The sequence below is a fragment of the Manduca sexta genome, chromosome 28, assembly GCF_014839805.1.
Source record: "Manduca sexta isolate Smith_Timp_Sample1 chromosome 28, JHU_Msex_v1.0, whole genome shotgun sequence".
Classification (NCBI taxonomy): Eukaryota; Metazoa; Arthropoda; class Insecta; order Lepidoptera; family Sphingidae; genus Manduca; species Manduca sexta.
The window spans coordinates 17,490,869-17,512,018 of record NC_051142.1 but is presented as its reverse complement, the minus strand read 5'-3'; the positions used below and the strand labels follow the sequence as shown (position 1 = coordinate 17,512,018).

Genomic DNA, 21,150 nt, shown 5'->3' with positions numbered 1-21,150 from the left:
TCGCATATCAGGCGAACGGCAAGCTCGTCTCGTCATTCAAAGCGGCAGAAATAGGCATTGCGGTGGTACCTACCTAGGCGGACCCTCACATATCAGAGACCTACCACCAGTTAACATTATTTCATTGTTACAGTTCATACGTGCCGAGACTGATCCCGCCCCTGTACAAATTAATGATGTGAGTACATAAAATATAACATGATAAGAATCGCTTGTAAGTGTGGGAGTTTTTATATTTTTTTTAAAATGCAGGTTAGACAAGGAAAACGTCGTCTGTCAGCCGCTAGCATGCAGCCGGCTAAGAAGCCAGCCATACCGTTGGGATATACACCGCTGGAGCCAGAACCGGTTTTGCGTTATATAGATCAGGTATGTATCCTTATAAAAAAATTAAATCGGCAATTCCGAAGGCAAACGTTCTCGAGGCCGAGCACCAACCCGATGGACAGCTCCCCGGAGGCAATTCTTGTGCGCTCGGTCTCCACACCAAATGCATGCCCATGCACAGGCACATTTGCCGCGACCCTAAGCATATCAGAGAGGGATGAGGTAACCGTGAAGAAAGGTCGCGGATTTATTCCCGCATCGATTGTCGATTCAGATAATTGTGATCGGAAAACCGAACTTATATTTTTTTGGACATCATACAAAAACATTTGTGCACACTTCCATTTAGTGTATAATAGCTTTAAATAGAATGAAAACTATACATTGTTTTGAATTTTTTCTGACAATTATTCTCATTTGTTGCAGGATACATCCATGCTCATACTCGGGGAACATTCCAGCAAATTTGAGGATGACGTAAGTTACATTCTAATGATCCGTCTAAGAATGTATTTATCTAGCCGAGCCTTTGTTTAGTTCGATAGATTCGAACTAGATCTGACGGACCATGTCTAACAGCATATGCACCCTACACCGTCATATTAACTAAAACCTCGCGGTGGCCCTTTTCGGCGCATGAAAGACGGCACGTAGTCTCTCTTAGACCCTCGTCATGACTGCAACAATCCCTGCATCTTAGGCTGAAGTGAAGTCCCTATGCCGCGCCTATCAAAAACCCTAAAGGAGTCATTTAAAATTTTGTCGACAGAAAGAAGTATCAGTAGTGCAGCTGTCAGTGGAGTCGGCGCCGGCGGACCTGCCGCCGCCGGGCGAGCCCAAGCGACCCCCGCTGAAGGTCGGCATGCACGTGTACGCGATGAGGAACGCGTTCGGCTCCTGGTCTAAAGCGAAGATACTTGATGCCATAAAGATGCCGGTGGTAAGGATATTTATTTGACTGCTTTGGTGCCGTAATAGGGGACCGGACTCATTTTTGTTGTTTATTATGATCAAATATTTACGTTATATAAATTATAACACAGAAATATTTATTTAAATTCGGTAAAAAATCAACAAGTTATAAGTCTTTCAATTTCGGTAGAAGGGGTAAGTAACAAGAAAACAGAAAAGAGGCGCAATATCCACGTGTGACGTCATCGGGCATTACGACGCGTGCGAAAGAAAGAGATGAAGCGATATTCCCACTTCGCGCCCATTTCGGCACATAGTATTATTTGAAATATGAATTACTGGCAATTTTTTTAACCAATTTTAATGCCGTTTTCGCAGGAGGGTTTCTTTTTCGTGTTATTAACCATTACATATACAATAATGTACAAAATCAAACACAAGACGGTCCCCTATTATAATTTTACACGGTACAAGTACAACTACCGCGCTGAGGCCCTGGGTTCGAATCCTGGGTCGGGCCACAAAACTTATTGTGACTGAGTTTTTCATCTTAAAAAAATTACTCAGTCGCAGCTCAGAGTCAGGAGATTGGCGGTGTGATACCCCCGTGCCTCGAAAAGCACGTAAAGCCATTGGTCCTGCGCCTGATCTCTCTCCGGTCATGTCGGATTGCCATCTCACCGAACTATGAGAGTGAAGGAACAGAGAGTGCCCCTGTGTATTGCGCACACATTTCTTTTCATACTGATAATCTCAGTTTTTTGTATACATCGACAGCCGAGTAATCAGTTCCCGTCGTTTCGCGTGAAGTTTGAACACAAGCTGAAGAACCCGTGCAAGGTGCTCTCGGCCAGGTGTCTGGCGTACATAGACGTCGCTGAAGTCAGGCTCACAATAGGTGAGGGATAAAATTATACCATATTTGAAGAAGTCATGTACTTATAAAGAAGGCTTTAAATATTTCTATCATTGCATCAAAACATTCTTAACCGTCGATATTACTTCAAATAAAATTATTCTTTTTATTTTTAAAGCAATTTTTTACATATTTATGTATCTCTAAAAAATATCAATGTATATAAAAAACAGTTTAATTACAAATTTTTATTTGTGTGGTTTTTTCTTCATTTATCCATTAGTATGTCATCTGAGTGTTTTTGTCTCATTATCATCATAATCATATATTTTTCTCCATACATTATTCATTCCCACAGGTACGAGAGTGATAGCGCTGTTCAGAGACGCGGCCAACCAGAAAAAGACCGAAGCTTATTATTCCGGTATAATTGCTGAAATACCAAACCCGGTGAATAACTTCAGGTAAGGTCTGTTGAAGTATGCAGACATCTGGATGATTCTGGAAGGCATATAGATATCTTTCGGTTCACCCGGGACAGTCTCATGTGCGCCGAAGATGGCAATTGTATGGATTTTAATCGGCGTGTAGACGTAGGAGTTTGATTCACGATCCGAACCAGGTTGAATGGAACTAGGTTGCAAGCGACTTGGTCCGGAATTCTTGCTAGAGAATGTAAATATTAAAACATTTTGTTAGATATAGACAGATATACTCATTAATTATGCTATCGAATGCAGTTTCCCGTTCTACAAGTGATATGCCTCACTATATGGCTATGCCAATAAGGTTCAATGAAACCTCACCACTATGTGCAGATACCTGGTGTTCTTCGACGACGGGTACGCGCAGTACGCGTCGCACGCGCACACGCGCGTGGTGTGCGCGAACGCGGCGCCGGTGTGGGAGGAGGTGCATCCGTTCTCGCGCGAGTTCGTGCGCAACTACCTCTGCGCATACCCCGAGCGGCCCATGGTGCGGCTGCACGCTGGACAGCGGCTCAACACCGAGTGGAATGGTGAGAAAAAAAATTACAATTATAGCGATATCCGTCATTCCGCATGCGTCAAGTTATTTCTCGAGAAGAAAGTTTCCATAAGTACTACTCCGGGTTTAATATATATTTATTGGTCCAGGATACAGTCTTTTCGTGTGCCTAATTTAATCCAAATCCTTTTAGGATTTGTTTTACTTTTAACGAACTTAGAAACGTTAAAATATTGGAATGTTTATTATCCAACACTACATCTTCTTAAGGCGTTAATAATCCCTTTCAGGCAAATGGTGGGATTCTCGCGTGGTGCAAGTTGACGCGTCGCTCGTCCAAGTGCATTTCGAAGAGGACAACAGGACCGAGTGGATCTACCGAGGGTCCACCAGGCTGGAGCCGCTGTTCTTGGAGCTGCAGGCGGCTGTCAGGCATAGAGGGCGCCACCTGCCCAGAAGTAAAGCACAACTTAGGGTAAGTCATCGTTATACAGGATGTTCGCAAATGGAGGTATCAAACTTAACCATAATGAAGGGGTGCAAAATTTCAATTTATGATAAACGTGTTATTGTTTTTTGTTTGATCAGCATCTTACTTCATTCATTCGCCATATTATTAGCTGACTTGACTACTTCGTTCTAAGAAACGTATTTAAAAATATCTAAAACTCTAACAATGTTTTGTTTTATTTCTCATCTCGCCTGAGATCGGCTAACTTTATTGTGCATTATTAGTCTACAACTGTAATGACATGGTTGCAATTTAAATAATTATGTCACGTGTCAACTGATTTGACACGTGACATAATTATTAAAATTGCAACCATGTCATTACAGTTGTAGACATTCTCCTTATTCCGTTGCAGACTAACATGCCGTATGTGGAATACACGCGCTCGTACGAGCAGGACAGGACTGCGGATGCGCAACAAGAGGTGTGTAAGCTGCATTTAGTCTACCAGTGCATCAATGACTTAATGTTCAATAAAAAACTACCAAACATAAAAAAGTAATAGAAATATTTAGTTCTTTTTTATGTTTTTTTTTTATATGTGCATGGCATATGACCCCTGCACCTGCAGGTGATGATAAGGAGTGGTGTCCAATAGAGTGTTGACTGACGAGAGATGGTTACCCCTCAACAGTCGACTCAGTATACAAACTTATATCTAAAACTAGCTTTTGCCCGCGGCTCCGCCCGCGTTATAAAGTTTTTCGGGCTAAAGTTTTCCGTTATAAAAGTCACGCTATATATTTTCCCGGGTGCCTATGTTCTTCCCAGGGTCTCCATACCAAATTTTATCCTAATACGTTGGGTAGTTTTTGAGTTTAACACGTTCGGGCAGACCGATGCAGCGGGGGACTTTGTTTTATGATATATTTTTGTAGAACTTTTTAAGAGGAACAATCCCGTGATACATTATTGTTGCATAACTTTAACCGTTTACGCAGCGCACGCAACAGAAGCTCTCAAAACTAATAAATTGTCCCCGTTTTTGCATCATGTTTCATTACTGCTCTGCCCCTATTGGTCATAGCGTGATGATATATAGCCTATAGCACTTCACGAACAAAGGGCTATCCAATACAAAATGATTTTTTTAGTTCGAACCGGTATTTCCTGAGATTAGCCATTACTGCTCTGCTCCTATTGGGTATAGCGTGATGATATATAGCCTATAGCACTCCACGAACAAAAGGCTATCCAACGCAAAAATAATTTTTCAGTTTGGACCGGTAGTTCCTGAGATTAGCCATTACTGCTCCGCTCCTATTGGGTGTAGCGTGATGATATATAGCCTATAGCACTCCACGAACAAAGGGCTATCCAATGCAAAAAGAATTTTTCAGTTCGGACCGGTAGTTCTTGAGATTAGGCATTACTGCTCCGCTCCTATTGGGTATAGCGTGATGATATATAGCCTATAGCACTCCACGAACAAAGGGCTATCCAACGCAAAAATAATTTTTCAGTTTGGACCGGTAGTTCCTGAGATTAGCGCGTTCAAACAAACAAACAAACAAACTCTTCAGCTTTATATAATAGTATAGATAACTTACTATTATTATGTATAAACATAAATATTAACTTACATTGTAGTTATATCATTGGTTAATAGTGATATGATATGAATGTTTACAGGAGCTGCGTCGCCAGCGCGCCGTGGCGAAGAAGTCGACAGCGGCGGGCCCCGCGCCCCCCGCCGCCTCCGCCCCCGCGCCCGCACTCCCGCACGCCGCCGACCAGTACCACAGCAGGGTCGTCGTGAGTACTCACTTGCGGTTACTATGCGGTTACTACATTCGCAGTAACAGACAAAGCTAATATTATGATCAGTTTCACAATCATTCCTATGTTTACGTGTACAATTTGACATTGTGAGCTCTTTTTGTGTAGATAGGACTGTCAATAGGAAGTTTATTTTGATGTTAATTTCGCGTAAACATAAATCAATAATGAACTATACTTTTAAAGTTTTTAAAGAAACAAATTTATATATTGCTAAAGCTTCATGATTATTTTTTCATACGCAGTACTATACTCCAAGAATGGCGGTGCGTCCGTACAAGATGGTGCCTCACACGTGCGGGCCCAAGTGCAAGAGGAGCGACGTGCTCTCGCTGAAGGACTTGCGCTCCTACAACCCGCTCGCCAAACCGCTGCTCAGCGGCTGGGAGAGGTAACTACTTTGGGGAACACTTATAGAGTTTAAATTTCCGTTAAAGCCTGTCATGTTCTTCGAAAATGTTATAATATTACATACATTACATAAGAAAAAACTCATACATGACGTTTGAAACATAATGAAGTGACTTCCTATTATCTATAGTTTAATGTTTAGGAAAATATTAATATTAATATTGGCCGATTGCAAATTAAACTTGAAATTCCAATCTATGTTTGTTTTCACTCCTCGAGTTGCCTGTATGTGTGTGTGTGTGTGTGCAGACAGCTGGTGCGTCACAAGGGCGGGTCGGCGGTGCTGTACCGCTCGCCGTGCGGGCGGCGCCTGCGCAGCGCGGCCGAGCTGCAGCGGTACCTGCGCCTCACCAACAGCGACGCGCCCGTCGACCTCTTCGACTTCAACCCCGACACGCACTGCCTCGCGGAGTTCGTGCTCAGCAAGTGTATCGTCGGCAAAAAGGTACTCCAAGCTTCTATCCCTAAAGGTAGGCAGAAGCAGAACTAATGCAATGTGCTCTATCTGGAACTTTAACCATAATTGACCATCAGATGCAGTGGGATCAATTTATTGTGATTATATAATATATAAAAAAGTTGTCTCTTGAAATATTATTTTTGTCAATGTTTCGCAGGACCTGTCGCACGGCAAGGAGAACGTGCCGGTGCCCTGCGTGAACAGCGTGGACGACTCGCTGCCGGAGTTCTGTTCGTACAACACGGAGCGCACGCCCACGGCCGGCGTGCCGCTCAACCTCGACCCGGAGTTCCTGTGCGGCTGCGACTGCACCGACGACTGCGAGGTATGCACAGGGTGCTCTGTTTTGGCGGTGTTTGTTATACTTGTTTGTTGGTATGTGATTTATTTTAATTTTTTTGCAATAACTGTACGAGATTTACAGATAAAATATAATTTGTCTTACGTTAAAACATTTACAGTGTTATTATAAAAAAAATACTTTAGCCATGGCTTAAACACGTATTTAGCTAAACAGTGTCTAATTTTAAACACCATGTCTAAAGTCTTGTTTAACTCCCTGCATTACAAAACAGTGTTTATCTAAACACCCTTTAAACTACAAAAAAACAATTGTAGATAAAAATTGTAATAACACCATTACTGCCCACAATGTGGCAGTCATCAAAAATCTATCTAATGCAAATAACTTGTGTTTATCTAGGACAAAACAAAGTGCGCCTGCTGGAAGCTGACGCTGGAGGGCGCCAAGACGATAGGCCTAGAGGGAGCGAACGTGGGCTATGTGTTCAAGAGGCTGCCCGAACCATTACCGTCAGGCATTTACGAGTGTAACGTTAGGTATGCGCCTACTGTTGTGGTATAAATAAGTTGTAGTAAGTCTGATAGACAATTGTTTTGTATCTTTTTTTTTATTGCTGTGAACAAATCGCTATAAATACTGTTTTAGTAAACTGATTGTCATGAAACAACATTTGAAATTATTTGTTTTAAATATCAGCTGTTCCAAAATATCTTTAAAACAAAAATAAATATGAATTAAATTTTTCAGATGTAAATGCAAGGCTACATGTTTGAACCGTGTCGCGCAACATCCGTTGCAGCTCAAGTTGCAAGTAAGTGTTGAATGTCCACAAGTTCAAAACTCAAGACACTGACTTTTAGAAGTTATTTGTTTATTGTTTATCGATTTTCGTTCGCTTTAACTGTGAAGGAAAACATCGTAAGGAAACCTACATAGGTGAATATTCTCCAAAAAGAATTTCGAAGATATGTGAAGTCCGTCAACTCGCACTAGGCCAGCGTGGTGGACTAAGGCCTAAACCCTCTCAGTAGTAGAGGAGGCCCGTGCTCAGCAGTGAGTAGTAGTATACAGTGCTGGTATTATTATTACACTTACATTTACAATTTATTTTATAATTGACATGAACATAATATAAAATATGACAACCAAAGAATTGTATGCAACTAAAGCTACTAAGTAAGTATAATATATTTTATCGGTAAATGCTGGTGGTTGGATATATTTTATATCCGCCCGGATAGCGACCGCCTTACAAAAGGTGTTAAAACTCGTCGTAGTGGCCCACGTAAGTGTCGCGTTCCGGGATCAGCCTGTTTTTACCCGGGTTTCAACTGACCGTATAATTGTATCGACTATTGAGAGGTAATCATCTCTCGTCAGTCGATATTCTATTAGGCTCCACTCTACTTACCATCAGGTTCAGTAGGGTTCACTTTCCCGTGCACTTATATAAAGACATTTCCCCAGGTGTTCAAGACTCCGAACCGCGGCTGGGGTATCCGCGCGCTCAACGACGTGCCCAAAGGCGCCTTCCTGTGCGTGTACGCAGGGAATCTGCTCACCGACGCCACCGCGAATTTGGTTAGCGTGGCCTTTAATGTTTGAACCACATTCGATTCTTTTACGTTAATTTAAACGCTGATACAGTCCATTAGGGTTGCTATTTGCAGTTAACGAGTATTACAGCCGAAAGCAACCAACCATCCCATTTACTATCTTTGGTTCGATCCAAAGATAATTCTTCACTATCAAACAACGAACAAACTTAATACTGATTTGTCCATTTTCGAGATTGAGATTGTATTTTTTTATTGCAATTTAATGACGAGACGAGTGTGTCGCTCGTCTAATAGTAAGCGATACGACCGCCCATAAACGGTAGCAACACTTACAGAACTTTGTATTACAAAGTACTGCATCACTCTCCACTGCGCTCGACACACTGCGACGTAAGATGTTATGTATCATAATGCCCAGTAATTATTTATTGAAATAGGCATACAGCTAATGTAAGTAGTATTCATTAATAACAGAAATGGTTTTCTTTTTAAACATCAAACGTTTTAACGTTCATGTATCTATCTAGCTTAACTAGCAATTTTAATTATTCACCGATCCAAAATTGGTAACCAGTGTACAGATCATGTTATTTTCTTTTGTTTTTAGTGATTTTTAAAGACGGTATAATTTTGTATAGTTTATTAGTCTTGTAGCTGAAAAGTACTATTTATTCAGACGACATGAATCAATCACTTATCGTCTAATGTCTCGAACATATAACGAATCTCTACTATTTGTTTGCAGGACGGTCTGAACGAAGGCGATGAATATCTAGCTGAATTGGATTATATAGAAGTGGTGGAACAGATGAAGGAAGGGTACGAGGAAGATGTGCCGGAAGCCGACAAAATATTGGACAAGGTACTACCTTCGTTGGCTCTAAGAACGTATATCAGGAATTTATTATAAATATTCCCAGTAATACAAAAAATGAAGCGGCGATAGCCTAGTTGGGTGTGGAACGGACTGCCGAGACGAATATCCGCAGGTTCAAATCCCAAGGGCACACACCTCTGACTTTTTTAAAAATCATGTGTGTATTCTTTGTGAATTTATCGTTCGCTTTAACGGTGAAGGAAAACATCGTGAGGAAACCTGCACATCTGAGAAGTTCTCTATAGGAATTTCGAAGGTGTGTGAAGTCTGCCAATCCGCACTAGGCCAGCGTGGTGGACTAAAGCCTAATCCCTCTCAGTAGTAGAGGAGGCCCGTGCTCAGCAGTGGGCAAGTGTATAATACAGGGCTGATATTATTAATACAAAAAATAAACTCATATCACGCCTTTATCCCGAAAGGGTTAGGCAGAGATGCAAACAGGACTTAGTAATTCAATATCAATAAATAACCGTTACTACAAATACCCCTAGTAGTACTCTCAATAAAAGTTAGCGTATACAATCAAAGTGATTTAACTATAAACTCGATCCATGTTCTGTGAGTTGATTTCGGTATAATGGCAATGCTACTATTTTGCGATCGTTCACTTAGGTCGAGGCCATCTGTTATAAATTATAACTATATTTTTAACCGTCTTGTAAGTTGATGTGCATTTCACAGAAGGAGAGTAAGAAGGAAGACGAGAAGACCTCGTCTGATGAGGAGGCGTCTTCTGAGGAAGACGAGAAGGTGTCCAAAGACGAAGAGCAGGACGACGACTTCAGACCGGGGTACATTGGGCTCGGCGTCATGGAGTTTAAGTGAGTTGTTTTAACTTATTGAGGAAGATCCTTCAAGGCCTTTGGCTCTCTTGTACTGTCTCCTTCATACATCCCCACTTCCCACCAATATTCGCCATTCAATTTCTGATCTCCACTCGCCCTCAGCCTTTCGTTATAATGGTTATTGAATTACTGATTCTACTCTGACCAAGTGTTTCGATCTGGTAATTATTTTGTTAATTTACTGATTGAACTCCGACCAAGTGTTCACATGTGGTGGTAATTAATTCATTAGTCTGATGGTATGGAACTTCTGACCTAAAGTAGTTATTATGTATCAACTTATACTTTGACCTGGAGGCAGTGTATTTAGCCGATGAAATCGGTAAGATCTTCTATTTGTACCCTGATGTGATGAACAGCATTTAACAACTCAAAAAACACTCATTTGACCAAGAATAAATGTTGCACTAAATTTGTCGATAAACCTATAATATGTCATGAACGGAACTCCGTAATAATGGATGCTTTTACGTAACCACTTAGCTAGGATAAGCATAGGTTTACAAATAAAAACTAATCTACCTACATATATCAATAGCAAACGATTGCGCAAGCGCGCCAAAAAGAAAAGACCAAGAAGAGAAGAAAAAACGAAGATCCAGAGAAGAAAGAAGAGAAGCCAATTTCGAAGGAAGAGAATGCGGATGAAGATTGTATCACTATTAGTGACGATGAAGAAGGTATGTAATAATATAAGTGTTGGTCGCGACTTGATCTGCATGAAAAATGATTCCCGTTAGAAAAGTCCTTAAAAACAGCACGACATTAGTGCCATCTATTTAAAACAAATCCGATTAATAAATTCTATTATTTTCCCATAAATTACCAGGATAAAGAGTAACCTATGTGTGAATCTAGTAGAAGTCTGGAATTTTATTTATTTATTTTACACTTTGTACACATGGTATACAGGCGGACTTAATGTCATGGGCATTCTCTCCCAGTCAACCTTGGGGTGGTGTAGAGAGGACAGAGGCAGGTGTATAATAAAAGAATTTGTGTCTGACATGGCAATATGATCGCCACCTATCATATGGGACGAATAAGTACCTTCCTTTAGAGATAAAAGATGTGTGTAGATAATCCAGTAGTCACGTGGTACAAATGGTGCTAAAAACAGGTATATTATACTTGCACCTTTATTATCGACTAAAACTGGAAAAATTTATGGTAGATGGTCTACCCGTGGTCTATTCAAGGTCTATCGCGGTAATTCATGGTAACTACCCTAATGGAAATACGTGTGGACGAAAAAAACAAATAGTTGCAACTTTACCCTTATTGTTTGCAGTGAGGGAACCTTCCAGATTCACCGCACAGGCTGGTATGGGTGCAAATGAATATGTACCCAAATACAGGTAAATATGGTATAATATTAATTTATGTTAATACGAAATGCTATTCGGCGGTGTTCTAAACACGCGGTTTGTGCAGGTCGGTGCGCGCGCACTTCGGCCGAGACGAGGCGTGCTACATCATGGACGCCAAGGTGCAGGGCAACATCGGACGGTACCTCAACGTGAGTGTCACAGGGCTTTAGTCATCATCTCCATCACAGCAAACAATTCTCAAAACTCTAATACTACATTGGATCTGGTGGTATCGCAGTGTAGTCTAATAAGCGACGTACCATATCAAATATATTTTTATGCAGTTCATTTAAATCCATAGTTTACTTATATCAATACTTATAAATACGACAGTAACTCTGTCTCCATATCACGCTTGTGCGGCTATACCACTGCAGTAACTTCGACGAAATATGGTGTGGATAGTTTGAGATCTTGAGAAGGATATGGCTACTTTTTATCCCGGACAAAGCTATCTCTCTCATGTTGTTGCAGCATTCCTGCTCGCCCAACGTTTTCGTGCAGAACGTGTTCGTGGACACGCACGACCCGCGGTTCCCGTGGGTGGCGTTCTTCGCGCTGAGCCACATCCGCGCCGGCACCGAGCTCACCTGGAACTACAACTACGACGTGGGCTCCGTGCCCGGAAAGGTCCTGTATTGTTACTGCGGAGCACCCAATTGTCGCAGACGGCTTTTGTAAAGGGCCTTTGAAGTGGAAGACATCGTGCAGAGCCAGGATACGTGGATACAATGGCTATTAAGCAAACATTTATAAAATTGGCACAAGTAAGAAAAGGGCAAGGCGAAGATGGGCGACGGAGTTAGTTAATGTTTTTTTATCGAATACTAGTTAAATTTGTACAAATACAATATGTATTATTCGTAAGTTAAAATGTCAGCCACCACAATGATATTGAGCAATGCTGGTCTGTATTTAGCTAATATTAGTACAAATAAAAGAAGCTTGTTACTATCACTGCTTTGTTACGCGTTATATGAACGCGACGGTGTTTGTACGCTAACTTACTTAAGTAGTATGAAATCACATGTTCATTTGCAATATGTGCAAAAACCCGCACAATAATAGTTGATCGTAGTAGACAGCTCAGCTACGCACAATTCGGCTTGATATTGCTTAATTAGCTTCGTACACTATACTGGGTCATTTAACATTATCAAATAAAACCACATACTCGTCTTTACCTCTGTTAACATTGTACCAAAAATCATCCATTTATAAAGAATATTTTTACTAAAAATCCTTATTTATTTTTCTGCTTGTTTGTAGTTTAGTGAATATGGCGTGTGCGTGAGCGCATGTCTGACTGAAAGTGTTATTTTGCCGCTGCACCGAATTCTCTTAGAGTAACAGAAGTGGCATTAAAGCGTATAGAAGTTTAATTACATTTTGTTCGAAACCACACTTTATTTTACATCGACTGTAGTGTTATTTTCAAGAAAAGTATGTGGTTTTACTTAGTAAGGTAATTTCAAAAACCCTGTATATTGTTTTTAAAGATCTGGTAAGAAATTTAATAAATTCTATATATTAGTATGTAAGGGAATACATTGCCAAGTAAATTTGTAGTCCACGATTAGTCGCCGCGTCTAATATCAATTAGAAGGCCTTATTGTATTTAATAAGTGTACGGTGCAACCGTACAAATTTGCACTCTCAGCAATTTATTCTATTACGCAAATATCGATACTTCTAGCTTCAGTTCGCGTACCGCTGAGCAACAAGCCGCGCGTGCTCATATCAAGCAATTATCAATAAACAATCAGTCTCATCCCATCATTAACATTTTATAGTGTTAAGTTTATATCAATAAACTGTCGTTCATTTATATCAAGTGTTGTTCTTTATCATATCATCATCAAAACAAACTATAAGGTGTATGGTGCTGAACCTAGACCGTACATCTTTTTGGTCCTTCGAGCCGGATAGCAGATCATTAGCAGCAGGATTCATCAGTCTTCTTTGTCGGAGACAGCACGACCATCAGATATTCAAGTAAGATCTTTCTAATTTGAAATATCATAGCAACAGCATCATGGAGTCTCTAATAGAAAATCAGCAGCAATAGGGGACCGTCCTGTGATTGATTTTGTACATTATTCTATATGTAATGGTTAATAATACTAAAAAGAAACCCTGCTGCGAAAACTGCATTAAAATTGGTTAAAAAATGAGCCTGTAATTCATATTTCAAATATTACTAAGTGCCGAAGTGGGCGCGATGTGGGGATATCGCTTCATCCCTTTCTTTTGCACGCGTCGTAATGCCCGATGACGTCACACGTGGGTATTGCGCCTCTTTTCTGTTTCTCGTTACTTGCCCCTTCTACCGAAATTGAAAGACTTATGACTTGTTGATTTTTTACCGGATTTAAATAATTCTTTCTATGTTATAATTTATATAACGTAAATATTTGATAATAATAAAGAACAAAAATGAGTCCGGTCCCCTATTGTTAGTAGGCATTGAGCAACTGTACACCAACTTTAAAAAAGATGGTGCCGATAGAAAAACTAAGGATTATATCAGGCGTAGATTAGAGACTTTAGAAAATTATTGGAAGGAGTTCCAAGCTAATCACATGCAACTATGTAATTTAGGTGTTAAGGGACATTCTTATTTTACTAATAATCAATATGACCTTGCAAAAGATAGGTATGAGACAATCAAATCAGTTATAGAAAATTATCACGGTGAATCGAGACCGACAACTCCGGTCTTAAAACCAGCAACACCCATGTCAGTTCAAGGAACATCTTTTCAACCCTCTATACCTCAGACACGTGGAACAAATTCCAAAACTCAAGAACTATTACGTAAGCAAAAAAGTAATTTCAAAGCTTTTCAGCGTGTCATTTCCTTGGTAGACGTGGAGTCCGCCACTGAGAAATGGGAATTCGAAGACATTCTTAAGACAATTGAGTCGCGTTGGTCAGTCATCGATACTCTTCACTGGGAAATCGACAGTGAGTTAGAAGAATCTAACCAGGAGTATGAAAATGCATATACCAACTACGAGCGGACTTATTACGATCTCAAGAAAGATATCAATAGCAAGATGTGGTCGCAAAATTATAAAGAAAAATCAACACCTGTTATGGATATTCCAACGTTTCATGGCAATTATCATTCTTGGGTGACATTCAAGGATTTATTCGTTGAAACCATCCATAATAATAATACGATTTCTAAAGCGCAAAAAATGCAATTTTTGAAGAGCAAGTTGAGGGGTGAGGCGGAGAAATTAATCAAGCATTTGCGCATCAGTACAGAAAATTATGACATAAGCTGGGAGATATTAAACCATCGTTTCGATAACCAAAAATTAATTTTCAATTCCCATATGGATATTCTTTTCGGTCTTCCTACAATCCAGCAAAATCTGCAAAGGCCATCAAGACTATCCACGATACATCAAAGGAGTGCCTTAATGCCATCAAGAGCCTAGGTGTTGACATCAGCAGTTGGGACCCTATGATTGTTTATCTCCTATGTCAAAAGCTAGATGTAACTACTCACAACGATTATATAGAATCGCTAAAGACTTCCAGAGAACTACCATCATTGAGCTATTTCCTAGAATTTCTTGAGAGCAAGTTTACGTCATTGGAATCATCTAAACGTAATCCAGGTGTGAAAACATCATATCAATCAGAACCATCAACGTCGAACTCTATCAAAAGCAAATTTTTATAAAACATGCAATGTTAATAAAAATCAATCCAATAACGCATATAAAATGCCACATGGAAACAAATGTCCAGTATGCAATTTAGACCACGGAATTTTCCACTGCAAAACATTTCTAGAATACACGGCGGATATGAAACAAAAAACAGTGAATAAATTGTCACTATGCAAGAATTGCCTACATAATCATAACGGTAAGGAATGTTTTTCCAATAAATCTTGTCGAAAATGTCAGGGTAATCATAACACGCTGTTACATGACACCTTAGGTACAATGGTGAGGCAATCGTCAAGTAACAGCGCATTGACGCATGTCGATGCAAATTTGCCTAAACAACAGAAACACAGTGCAAATGTTTTAATGGAAAATTCTGGAGAAATTTTGTTAGCAACAGCAGAAGTTAAAATCCAAGCAGCGGATGGTACTTACCTTACTATGCGCGCCCTAATTGATCAAGGGTCTCAGACCTCCTAATTTCTGAGAATGCAGCTCAGCGATTAAAGTTACCCCGAAAATATTGTAAAGGCATAATTTTCGGCGTTGGAGCTCAAGAAAATAATTGCAAGGGTATCATCAATATCAAACTATCATCATTATATAACAAAGAGTATACATTATACACTGATGCATTTATCATGAATAATCTGGTGAACAATTTGCCTAACAAATCATTTGCAAAACCGTCGTGGTCATATATTGAAAATCTACAATTAGCGGATCCCGATTTTAACATTAGTCGCCCGATTGATGTCTTATTGGGCGTAGATGTATACTCGTGTATCATACAAGCAGGTGTTATAAAGGACACCGAATCTATGACGGTCGCACAGCAAACGCGATTCGGATGGATATTGTTTGGCAGCGTTAAATCTTATCAATGCAATGTGGTTAAAATTAATTTGGAGGATGTTCATAAATTCTGGTCCATGGAAGGTGTATCAGAGGACATCAACATGTCAGCAGAAGATCAGCAATGTGTGCAGCTCTACGAGTCTACAACAACTCGTCAATCAGACGGAAGATACGTTGTGCGTTTACCCTTGCATCCGGACGCAGATGAGAAGTTAGGGTTATCAAGACCGAAAGCTGTTGCGCAATTTCATCAATTGGAGCGAAAATTTGAAAGGCAAGAAAATATTTCTAAAGAGTATAAGGCATTCATCAGCGAATATATTAATTTAGGTCATATGCACAAGGCACGTGGACCTAATACATGCAATTATTATTTACCACACCACTGCGTACAGCGTGCTGAATCGACAACAACGTCATTGCGCGTTGTTTTCAACGCATCGCAGAAAACGTCATCGGGTATCAGTTTAAACGACGTTATGTATCGCGGTCCAAATCTCCAGCAAGATTTGTTCTCATTAATATTGAAGTGGAGACTCTATCCTTACGCATTTACAGCGGACATAGAGAAGATGTTTCGACAAATTATGATACATCCTAATGACCAACATTATCAACAAATCGTGTGGCGTGAGTCGCCGGAGCAGACTTTGCGAGATTATCAGCTAGCGACCGTTACATACGGTACGAAATCAGCACCTTTTCTTGCAATGATGACTCTCAAGAAATTAGCAAGCGATGAACGACAACGCTTTCCCAAAGCAGCCAAAGTCTTAGAAGAACAATTCTACATGGATGACCTTCTTAGTGGTGACTTCAGCATCAGCTCCGCGAAAAAACTTCAGTCTGACCTTATTTCATTGCTCAAAGCAGGTGGGTTCAACCTACGCAATGGTCTTCTAACAACATGCAGTTGTTAGAAAACGTCAGCACATCTTCAATTGGTCAAGAATCATTCGAATTTAAGCATCAAGAATCCACCAAGGCACTGGGAATAGCATGGAATGCGAAACTTGATACATTCACATTTCAGTGTAAAATGTCCGCGCAAACATCATCACGACTCACAAAAGAATGTTGTTAGCCGAAATTTCAAAAATATTTGACCCATTGGGCTGGCTTGCTCCAGTTATTTTACAACTTAAATTGCTTTTTCAAAACGTATGGTTAGCAGATCTTAAGTGGGACGATCATATTTCGGATAATTTACACAGTGAATGGATGAAATTAAGATCAGACATTAATAACATTAATCAAATTATCATTCCGAGATGGATAGGAACTGGAGAGCAAACCTGCATTCAACTACACGGATTTTGTGATGCTTCTATGAAGGCGTATGCATGTGTTGTTTATGCACGAATAGAGCAGCAAGACAAGGGAATAGTGACTCTGTTAGCAGCAAAACAAAATTAGTTCCAACCAACAAATCAACAAAGGAAAAATCAAATAGCACATCATTACCAAGATTGGAATTATGTGGAGCTCATTTGCTCTCACAATTAATGCTTAAGGTCGTGCAAAGCCTTGAGTCACATAAAATAGAAGTTTATGGTTGGTGCGATTCAACAGCTGTATTGGGTTGGTTGCAAGGACAGCCTAACCGCTGGAAGCCCTTTGTAGCTAACAGAGTGAAAAGATCACCGAAACTATGATCCCGACGTGTTGGCGCTATATCAAGTCAGGAGATAATCCAGCAGATAGTGCTAGCCGCGGACTTACTGTAAAGCAGTTACAGGAACACTCTTTGTGGTGGCGTGGTCCCAGCTGGCTATCCTCATCTAATCATTTAAATCAAACAGTGCAAACAGCTTATCATACTGATTTAGAAATAAAACAATTGAAACAAACCAACGTAGCAACAATAATTAACACACACTCGAGTATTATTACAGAAATTATAAGCAAGCACAGCAGTTTTACTCGACTCACTCGAGTATTGGCGTGGATATTACGCACAACAACAAAAACAAGATCAAGCCGGAATATCTTACAGTACAGGAGTTGGAAACAGCAAAACTTAAAATCATCATAGAAATACAATTAACTGAGTTTGCGGAAGACCTTAATGACCTTCAAAATAATGGGAAACTTAGATCAAATAGCAAATTGATAAATTTAAATCCATTTTTGGATAGCAAAGGTTTGTTGCGGGTTGGCGGCAGACTCAGAAATAGCAACTTAAGTGAGAACATGAAGCATCCGATGATAATTCCACACAGCGGTCATCTCACGGAATTATTAATTGATCAAGCCCACAGGTCAACCTTTCATGGCGGAGCTCGTCTCACACTATCATGGCTCAGGCAGCAATACTGGATAATTGGTGGCAATCGAGCAGTAAAGAAACGTATACGTCAATGCGTCCTATGCGCGAGACATAATCCGAGTAAAATCGTCCAGCTCATGGGAGATCTACCTGAAGCCAGAACAAATCCTACACGACCATTTTATCATACCGGCGTAGACTACACCGGATTTGTAGATATAAAATCAAGCAAAGGCCGTGGCATAAAGTGCACCAAAGGCTACGTGGCGGTGTTCGTATGCATGGCAACGAAGGCAATTCATCTTGAGCTAATGTCCGATCTATCATCGTCTTCGTTCATAGCAGCCCTTAGAAGATTAGCCGCAAGAAGAGGTTCTCCGCGTCATATTTACAGTGACAATGGAACCAACTTCGTTGGCGCTAACAAAATACTAGAAAGGGAATTTAATATTGCATCAATATTATCAAAGGAATTTTACACGGAGATTAGTGAAATGCAAATAGAGTGGCATTTCAATGCACCATCATGGCCGAGTGCAGGAGGGCTTTGGGAAGCAGCAGTAAAAAGCCTGAAGCATCATTTAAAACGTGTAGTGGGTGATCAAAAACTCACTTATGAAGAGTTTTCTACTATTTTATCACAACTAGAAGGTTGTTTAAATTCCAGACCCTCTGTGCTATAACTGAAGACCCGAATGACATCGACTATTTAACACCGTCTCATTTCTTAGCAAGTGGACCCCAGTTAACTATCATCAAGTCAGAAAATGACGAGAGAACAAGGTGGCAACTAACTGAGAAGATCTTCCAAGATACATGGAAGAGATGGCGTATGGAATATCTGACTCAGTTGTCATCAAGAAGTAAGTGGCGACAACCACAATATAATGTCAACATAAATGATATCGTCATCATACACGATGCTAACCTACCGCCGGGCAAATGGGCGTTAGGACGAGTAGTGGAATGCCACCCGGGAAGGATGGTTACGTCAGGGTCGTATCAGTTAAAACCAAGAACGGCGTCATAAAAAGACCTGTCGTCAAGTTATCAATCTTACCTACGAAAGATGAGAGTGTATATAAGTCAAAGGAGCAACTATCACCAGCGAAGGTCGAGGATGGGCAGACAAAAACACCGAATGTTAATGGATTTAGCTTCGCTACGCTTATGTATTTATTTTACTCGTTATAACGTTAATATCAGACGTCCATGGAGCTTATAACATAACGGAATTAAAATCAAATCGCTCAATATATTTTGACAAAATAAAGGACATGCACCTTATTAGAGATGACTGGAATTTAATAGTTTACTATGAAATGGATCCCTATTGGAATGGATTTGAAACATTCAATAAATATATGACCTACTTGGATAAATTATGTTCTGCTATAAAGGGAAGCTCACATTGCATCGACGTCATATCATTTTACGTCACGATCATATGGAACTACAACATTACAATGAAATGTTGTTAAGTCAGCAGTTCACACCGCGCGCGCCGCGCCGCGGTCTTATCAATGGAATAGGATACGTCGCTAACAGCCTGTTCGGGGTATTGGACGAGCGTTTCGCTGAAAAATATGAACAAGATATTAAATTTATCAAAGACAATGAAAATCATTTAGCATTATTATGGAAGAATCAGACGTCTGTCATTGAAGCACAATTTAATTTACTCAGAAGAATGGAAAGCGTCATGGAGAAACACCATAAACAAATTCATCAGAAATTACTCGGCATAGAAAACTTCGTCGACGTGTTAAAATCCAAAGTACAAGACAATTTATTAATAAATGAATTTGTTATGACAGCATTCATAGCAAAGGACATTTTAAATAATTTGAAGCGCATACAAGATAATTTATTGGATACTGTCACGAATATTTTTAATGGGAAAGTAAATTTTCATCTTCTGTCACCATATCAATTGTGGCATGAATTAAACATCATATCTGGGCAATTACCAAAGGATTATGCGTTACCAGTTGAAAATGCTGATTTTACACAAATATATAACCTCATGAAGATACGGGCAAGAATCACTAAGAAATATATCTTATTAGAAATCAAAATACCGCTTATCAGTCGGGACAGTTACGAAATATTTCAAATGATTCCCATCCCTCGCAAACTAGATGAACAGATGATTAAGATTTCACCTATATCGGAATATACAGCAATTAGTTTAAAAAGGGACACATTTTTATCAATGACTGAGAAGGATATATCGTCGTGTCTAGAGTTAGGAATGATACAATTGTTATGTCACATCAAGACACCCGAGTATCGAATGACCGATGATTCATTTATGTGCAAGACAGAAACGAACCCGTCTGAATGTACAATTATCAAGAACAGGTGTACTGATCAAATGACAAAGCTACATACATCGGAATCATATTTGTATTTTTGCTGTAACGAGTGCCGCTTGAAACTGATATGCGAAGATCAAATTACTGGGTTACAACTATCGAACGCTGGGTTGTTGACGGTAGGTCATGGTTGTCTCATCAAATCTAAAGAATTTACTGTATATACACATAAGCAAGATCAAACAAAAATAGTCCTAGAACATAAACTCTTAACGCCGAATATTAATCCGATTAACAACATAATCAATATTTCTTTGCCTCATATAGAAAACATTGCTCTAAATGCTACTGATGTAGCCGACCATCATAGAAGGTTGTCAGCTATTGAGAAACAAATAAATAATATGAAGCAAGAAGTGCCAATTTTGAATGATGTATCAAGTCATGATATTCATCATTATGCTGCTATATATATTATTGTGGTGATATTGGCATTGGTTGGTGTAGCAGCCGCATGGAGACAGTTCCAGAAGTGCCGGCGCAAAGACGTCACGTCGAGACCAGCTATCCAGCCGGGCGTGTCCTGGTCGGGTCGTCGTCGTGATAGTGATAGTGTAGTGAGTGTTGTGAGTGATAACACAATAAGTGCAAGTGTCGATAAGGCTACATCGCCTATTGTGAGCAAAAGTGTTAGTTTTAAGGAATTCGATTCAACATAATTGTCGGGTTTCACTTGTTATCATATACTAACCCTTAGATTTAATTAAAATTGTAAATCATCTTGTATCATTAAATCATATTAACAAGTCATTCCTCATCTT

General features: G+C 39.9%; 1 protein-coding gene across 1 annotated transcript in view; it reads left to right on the top strand.

Annotated features, from left to right (window-relative positions):
• The window catches only part of LOC115449535, a 31,947-nt gene extending 10,931 nt beyond the window's left edge, over positions 1–21,016 (top strand). Inside the window, 24 exon segments of the mRNA XM_037444506.1 lie at positions 134–178; positions 253–369; positions 754–804; positions 1,097–1,267; positions 2,017–2,137; positions 2,454–2,559; positions 2,914–3,113; positions 3,373–3,557; positions 3,949–4,017; positions 5,226–5,348; positions 5,618–5,763; positions 6,033–6,228; positions 6,401–6,568; positions 6,947–7,083; positions 7,295–7,358; positions 8,015–8,128; positions 8,852–8,968; positions 9,665–9,804; positions 10,367–10,394; positions 10,397–10,508; positions 11,120–11,186; positions 11,263–11,347; positions 11,673–13,193; positions 20,657–21,016. Of these exon segments, the coding sequence (XP_037300403.1) occupies positions 134–178; positions 253–369; positions 754–804; positions 1,097–1,267; positions 2,017–2,137; positions 2,454–2,559; positions 2,914–3,113; positions 3,373–3,557; positions 3,949–4,017; positions 5,226–5,348; positions 5,618–5,763; positions 6,033–6,228; positions 6,401–6,568; positions 6,947–7,083; positions 7,295–7,358; positions 8,015–8,128; positions 8,852–8,968; positions 9,665–9,804; positions 10,367–10,394; positions 10,397–10,508; positions 11,120–11,186; positions 11,263–11,347; positions 11,673–11,879 (2,769 nt within the window). The 3' untranslated portion in view covers positions 11,880–13,193; positions 20,657–21,016.
• Positions 21,017–21,150: the final 134 nt, after the last annotated feature.